This window comes from Prosopis cineraria, unplaced genomic scaffold, assembly GCF_029017545.1.
Source record: "Prosopis cineraria cultivar Desert tree isolate PC_DT_omini unplaced genomic scaffold, ASM2901754v1 PC577, whole genome shotgun sequence".
Lineage (NCBI taxonomy): Eukaryota > Viridiplantae > Streptophyta > Magnoliopsida > Fabales > Fabaceae > Prosopis > Prosopis cineraria.
In genome coordinates this window covers 1,424-8,578 of record NW_026555902.1, presented here as the reverse complement: position 1 = coordinate 8,578, position 7,155 = coordinate 1,424, and the positions used below count along the sequence as shown (strand labels likewise).

General features: G+C 29.2%; 1 protein-coding gene across 2 annotated transcripts; it reads left to right on the top strand.

Moving 5' to 3' along the window:
• Nucleotides 1–5,138: 5,138 nt before the first annotated feature.
• LOC129297638 (basic leucine zipper 24-like) lies at nucleotides 5,139–6,641 on the top strand. Of its 2 annotated transcripts, none has more exons than XM_054935982.1 (2): nucleotides 5,139–5,319; nucleotides 5,557–6,641. In XM_054935982.1, exon 2 carries the CDS (start codon nucleotides 5,886–5,888, stop codon nucleotides 6,624–6,626), a length of 741 nt encoding a protein of 246 aa, XP_054791957.1. In that variant the 5' UTR covers nucleotides 5,139–5,319; nucleotides 5,557–5,885; the 3' UTR covers nucleotides 6,627–6,641. The 2 variants fall into 2 exon arrangements, with proteins under 2 accessions (XP_054791957.1, XP_054791956.1); XM_054935981.1 differs by having other exon boundaries at nucleotides 5,520–6,641.
• Nucleotides 6,642–7,155: the final 514 nt, after the last annotated feature.

Sequence of the window (7,155 nt, the reverse complement as noted above, 5' to 3'; positions counted from 1 at the left end):
GCGTGCTGAGGCAGAGAGAACGCGAGTCACCGGTGCGAAATATCTAAATTTTTAAGGTAAGAGTTTTTAATAGGATATTTAGGGTGTGATTTTAAGCTTTTTAAGACTAAGTAAGTGTTTTAAAAAATTTTCTTAGTCATCCTTCTTCTTTGGTTTCTGAGTTTGTAGTGGTAGAAAATTTAAGATCTGGAAGAGGGATGAATTTATGTTGAATAAATATGGTTTTTGAGGTTGTCAGTAGTATAATAAATGTTATAAAGTATAAATTTGTTAATGATCTTTGAATTTATGGCTTATGGATCAAATTCTAAACTAGATCTGAAAATATATGTTAATTTATTGAGGTTTAGATGATTATTTGGGATGAGAAATGAATTATTATGGCTATAGGATTATGATTCTAAGCTAGAGACTCAATTTTTAATTTTTGAGTATTTTATGTGCGAATTTATAAAATAAAAAGAAAATTTTGATAATAGAAATTAGTTTAGAAGTTGATTTTTAGATTATTAATGTTTATTGATAATTAAAAGAGGAGTTAAAAATTATACTTAATAGTATTAACTATAGATTTGTATTAAGATTGAGATTAGGAATTATGTTATATTTTTAATTCTATTATTAGAATTATTTTATTAGTTTCAAAAATTGAAACTAATATTTATAAATAATATGTTATTTGTAGATTGTATTACTGGTGAAGATTGTGGTGAGAGAGAAATTTTAAGGAATAATTTATTGAAAAAGCCACAAGATAACCATGCTTTTAATTTGTGATTTGTGTTACTTCATGTTAATTGGGTGATTATTGAGAAAATTATAAATTTTGTAATATTATATAATTGTGCAATATTATTATCAATTTATTTGATTATTGTGGGAGGTGTTGGGAGACTTGTTATTGTTGTTATATTTATGTGCCACGTGGTACGCCCCTATTGGAGCTCAATAGGTGGCTTGTAAGGGCTCGGGCTAATCTACCTTTGGCCGGGTAATTTAGCACCGAGTGAGGGCTACGGCTCGAGGTTAATGGAGGGATATAAGGATGGTTGTTTGTGTGTATTGTAATATTTCTTATATTTGTTGGAATTATATTATTTTTAATTCTCACTTAGTAAGCACACACTTAACTGTTTGTATACACTATCATAAATTGGCTTTGGTTACTGGGACTTTTGAGTCTCATTATGTGGTTAACAATTTTCAGGAGAAGAGCCAAGAGTGACACGTGGAGGAGTCCCAGAGACTTAGTGGTATAGATCCACTGTCTCTTTTGGGTATTTAATTTATGATTTATAATGTGTTATATTGCCAATATTAGGGCTTTTTGTTTATTGTCAATTATATGAATATATAAATGTAATCATGCCTTTCAAACTATTTCTATTTTTGGTACAATTTGGATGACTGTAATTTTAATATTTGGTTTACTTTGGATTGGTTAAAATGGCATGATTATAAGGCCAAATAACTGGCTTGTGTTGAAAATTGACTAAATTGCTTATTTTACTTGTTGGGAGTATAAGGATGGACAAATGTGATTTAGTTTACTTGTTGGGAGTATAAGGATGGACAAATGTGATTTAGCCTAATGGCATGTGGGAGGTAAAAATTTATCTGAAATGTTATAGTGTGTGAGTTGAAGCCAATTATAAAATATTTCATATCGAAATTATTGATATAAAAATGTGTTGGGTGGCTGTAACCCAACTATGGTTGAGTTAAATTATTAAAAAAAAAAATTTGGTGTGTTACAATATTACTTGCTACGACCCGTGCACTTGCGATGAGCAACAACTGGACGTACCATATCATTTGTAATTTGTCCAATAAAAATACGATATTTAGATAGAATTAAATATAAATTAATTTGATATTAATGATAGCAGAAAGAGAAAAGGTAAAAAATCATATATATATTCTATTATAAAAATAAAATTAATTAAGAAAATGTCACACAAGATTTTATTTAAATTACTTGGAGCATTTTAATTAGACAGACTATAAATGACATGATATACCTGATGTGCTTAAGTATTTCTTGTAACTCTACTTATTAATTTGACGAAACAAAATCTTTTTCCTTGGCTAGCAATTTGTTCCCACACACCTACAGCAAAGCTTTTTGGAAGCAAAATCATGAATTTCCCACTCTAAAATTTCTAGTTTTATGAGAAGAATGGGGGGAGGGAGAGAAAGACTTATATATAAGTCTAAAGGAGTAGACTTATTTATAAATAAGTCCCATAAATTTAAAAACTACAATCAAGTCTCTTAAAACTTGAATATAATTTAAGATAATACCTTTATTAAAAATATATTATATTAATTAAATAACTTTACAATCACTTCATCAATAATTTATAACCTTCACTTTAATTTTTTACAATAGCAACTTCATATATATAATAGTTAAACCAATTATGTTTTATTAAAAAGTTTAACATTAACTGTTTATAGCTGCTTTATCAATAATTTATAATTATTATTTTAAATTTTTACAAATATAACTTCATATATATAATAGTTAAATCCATTATGTATTACTAACAAAGTTTAACATTAATTATTTATAATTATTTCATCACTAATTTACAACTATCACTTAAACTTTTTACAACTATAACTTCATATATCAAATAATTAAAAATATTTGAATATTTGATGGAAAAAATTATAATTATAATTATAAAAAGTTAAAGTGATAGTTGTAAATTATTGATATAGTAGTTGTAAATTATTTGATTAATGTAATATATTTTTAATAGGAATGTTATGGTCTCTGCACTTTAATTTCAAATTATCTTTAGGTCTCAAGGGACCAAGTTGTTATTTCAAAATTTCGCGAGACTTGCTTATAAATAAGTGTGCTTCATGGGATTTATATATAATTTTCCAAAAAAAAAGGGTAATGAACGGCTATGATTGCTTGGTAAAATGAATGGTACAGATTTTGTTTACTTCCTAAAACGGTGTGTTTTAGTTAAATAGAGAGGTGGTGGAGCAATACCTAGATAATGGAGAGTAAACTAACTTCATATCTAAAAAGATAATAGCAAATATTTTCATGTAATTGTAAAGATAGAGTGATATAAATAGAAATAGAATTTTTTTTCCTAAAAAATGGCATATAAAAAAAGGGTCATTTGATCCTTCATTTAATCCATGTCATGTTTGATGTAAGATATTATATATTAGTCATTAATATGATTTGTCAACCTCTACACCTCAACCAAAAGAAAAATAATAAAAGGAGAATCATATTTAAGAACCACTTAAATAAATTATTTATAAACAAATACTAATAACAAGTTTCATTTGAAAAAAAAAAAAACAAATCACATTTCTATTTTAACAACAATTTACTTCGTAGTGATCTTTATTTGTAAATAATTTTTTTGAGTGATTCTTAAATGTAAATTTCTCAATAATAAAGCATTACGTCACCTTTTTTAAACACATAAAAAAGACCAATTCACTTCACCTAGATGATATAAAATGAAATGTCATACTTATCTATACTTTCTTACTCACTTATTTCTCTCATTGACATGGGGACTAAACCCCAACCAAACCACACTCAGACAAGAAGCGCAACGTGCCAAAAGCATGTGGTTAACTTTGAAATGTGAGGGAAGTAATGTGTTTATCTCCTAAAATTCAGAGCTATACACACACATATATATAAATTTAAAAGTTATTTTCAAGCTATTTTTTCACCTTTTTTAAATAAAACTAACCACATAGAATCAACAAAAGTTGGTCCATTACAAAGAATTTTGTTTACAATTCAAAGTTTTAAATTTAAATCTCGTTATTAATATGCAAACTTTGTTGATAAATGATAATATATAAATATTTTTATAAGTACTAGGAGTCTAGAGACATTTCATTGACCTATCACTGAAACTCAACTCACTAAATATGTTTTTTGTCCAAAAAAAAAACACCTAAAAAAAACTACATACAAGTTTTTCTCTATTTTATGAAATTTGATTAGAATTATAATCGTGTCTCATATAACAAAATTCATTGTTTCTCCAATCCATTTGCAAGTTAAATTTTTTTTATACGAAATTAAATTTTATATTTGCATGTTAAATTTCAATATTTACAAGTAAACAAGGCTTCTAAATAATTACTTTTCTTATCTGAGATATGCACATAATAATCCCTAATTAATATACCGATATGTGGATTCATTTTCTTGGCCTTCCCAATCCCAAGCAACATATTCTCTCATGTCCCTATTATAAAGCACTTATTAGAAAGATTTTTTTTTTTTTTGCTCATTTAACATAAGATATCTGATCAGGTATTAATTATATTTTTTTAATATTATATTTATTTAAATTCATTAAATTTAAGAGATAATATAATGAAAATTTGATTTCTTTAATTGAAACAGAATAAAATTGAAAAATTTATTGTGTTTTAAAATAAAAGGATAATAAAAGTTTTACTCTCTTAAATTTACCTTAATTATTGATTTGATCTTTTAAGTTTAATTTTTATTGATTTGATTTCTTATGTTTTCTTAAATTACCATGTTCACCTTTTAGATTTTTTAGTACAAAAAAATATTTTAGATTTTAAAATACAAATCAGTTCTCAAATTAATTTAATGTTTAAAGTATATCAATGACTTCACATGTATATGTAACAAAAAAAAAAAGAACAAATTAACCCTTAAATCAGTTTAATTTTTATTAATATAGTCTATTTTGTTGCATTATATTCTTTGTTTTTTTTAAAAAAATTGTGAGGTTGTTTTTTGTCTACCTAAGTTATTACACTTATTTTTATTAATTTATACGGTTATCATGATATTTTATTTTTTGTGTCTGTAGATTTTGTGTTACATTTTTTTAAATAATATGGTAAATTGATAATTATGACAAATTTAAAAGATTAAATTAATAAAAAATAAATTTATAAAATTAAATTAATAATTGACACTGATTTAAAGAATTAAAAGTTTTATTATCTTTAAAATAAAATTAATATTTTAATCACCTCTTTCTGATAAAATAATTAGAAGTGAGTTGTAATAATAATAGGATTAAGGTGATATTTAGTGTTATCTCCATCAACAGAAGAATTATTATTATACATCAGACATGGCCGTGTCACCGGAATCGCTTGATATGGACGACTTGGCAAGTTTGTCCCCTTTGATACCAACGCTACAGTATTCTCCACCACTGAAGAAGACGACGACGACGCACACGTTGGCTCATTTCATTTGCTTTATGTTCATGCGCTTAACCTAACTCATTCATGGAATCATCCCGATTCCTTGTCACTACCAGCTGCGAGGTAATGGAATTTATGCTCCAATTTAACCAACATCAGAAGATTTATGCCAATTCCTCTCATTCCTTTTTTCAAATCCTATCCTCTTTGAGTATTTCCTCTGATTCTCCATTTAATTTCATACTCTTGTTATATATGATCGACCTGTCATCTCCCCCCACTTGAGTTTTGATTCTCTCGCCTGCCTGTTGTTTGATTCTCAGATTCGCCTTTTTGGGTTGATTCTGCGTTATTGTGCAGAGAACCTATTGGGGTATTCCCTGATTTGTTGCTTCCCGAACTCACTCATATTTGCTGTTGAAGATCTAGGTGGAGGCATGAAGGAAAGTGTTTGACTTTGATTCTATCCTCTTTGATGAACTTGGCTTGTTTAGAACAGACAATCTTTTGTCTTTGCCTTGGCTTCAATTTTACATAAAAGGGATTCATTTCAGAGTCATTTGTTATATTACGTTTTGAGTTCATACTTCATGGTGATTGTTAACATTCAAGATTGGATGGTGTACTGTACATATGTTCTTCTATTGATGGGTTGTGATTAACTTTGCTTCAAAGTAGAGAAAGGAAACATGGATGATGGAGATATTCAGCTTTCAGATAATGCTATGTTGCTGAATCCAGAATCATCCAGTGATTTCCAGGCTTTAGCATCCATGCACACGATGAATGAATCATTCAAAGAGACCATGACTTGCACACACACTCACACCTGCAACCCTCCTGGCCCAGATGCTGTACATAGACACACATGCTATCACACTCACACTTGCAACCCTCCTGGTCCAGATGCTGTACATACACATACATGCTATCACACCCACACGCAAGTTTTTGCGCCAGAAGATGACAAGGAGCATACCAAATCAAAGGCAAGAAGGCCTTCGAGTAACAGAGAAGCAGTTAGGAAGTATAGGGAGAAGAAGAAGGCGCATACAGCTTATTTGGAGGAGGAAGTCAAAAGATTGCATCTGCAGCATGTGCAACTAGTCAGGAAACTTCAGAAGCAGGCAATTCTTGAGGCCGAGCTTTCGAGGTTGAGAAGCATTTTGATAGATATTAGGAGGAAAATTGGCAATGAATTAGGTGTTTTCCCTTATGAGAAGCAGTGCACGTCTTATGGTCAGACCAATTTCCCATGCTTCAATAGTCCACATGCAGGATCATCATCTCAGGTTGCTGTTTGTGGAAATGGTAAATTGTTAGCTCAATGGGAAAGGAACTGTCAACCTGCCATTTTAGATTGTCAAGTAAACGTAGATAAGAAGGAAAATACTGAAGAAGAAGAAGAGAAGAAGAAGAAGACAGCATGAAGGTGATGGATAGCTTGATGCCATCGGCATCTCGAGCTGAGTAATTGCCAGAGAAGTATGTTCTGAGTTCTTTCTTATAATTACTTTGTTAGATTCTCATTCTACTTGTGGTGGTGAGGGGAGGTCAGTATATTACTGGTTTTAGCTAGTCATAAAGGCTTTTGAAATTACTTGGCTATGATATAGTTTCATTTCTATGGGTAAAGTAATTTTATATCACACCAGCTTGTAAGAAGGGTATAGATTTTTCTTTTAATAAGAACTTCCCTTTGAATTTGTCAAGTTTTTGATGATGAAGAATCTGATTGCAATTTCATGCTTCAGTGCTTTGTCTTAGACCAGAATTTCTGTTAATTCTGGGAACCTAGTTCATTCTATTGTTCTTGCACACTGCTGGCCTGGTTATCTGATAAGACTCATTGTTCTCCTTGATCATTCACAACTTCATGTGGAGAGCTATGTAATTTACAGTATAACTCTTACTGTTCTGTTGATGAACTGTTTTTCATTTTCTTGATCTCAGAAGCAC

Excerpts from the sequence above, each read along its gene's own strand:
- LOC129297638 (XM_054935982.1), top strand. The coding sequence starts at position 5,886 with ATGGATGATGGAGATATTCAGCTTTCAGATAATGCTATGTTGCTGAAT.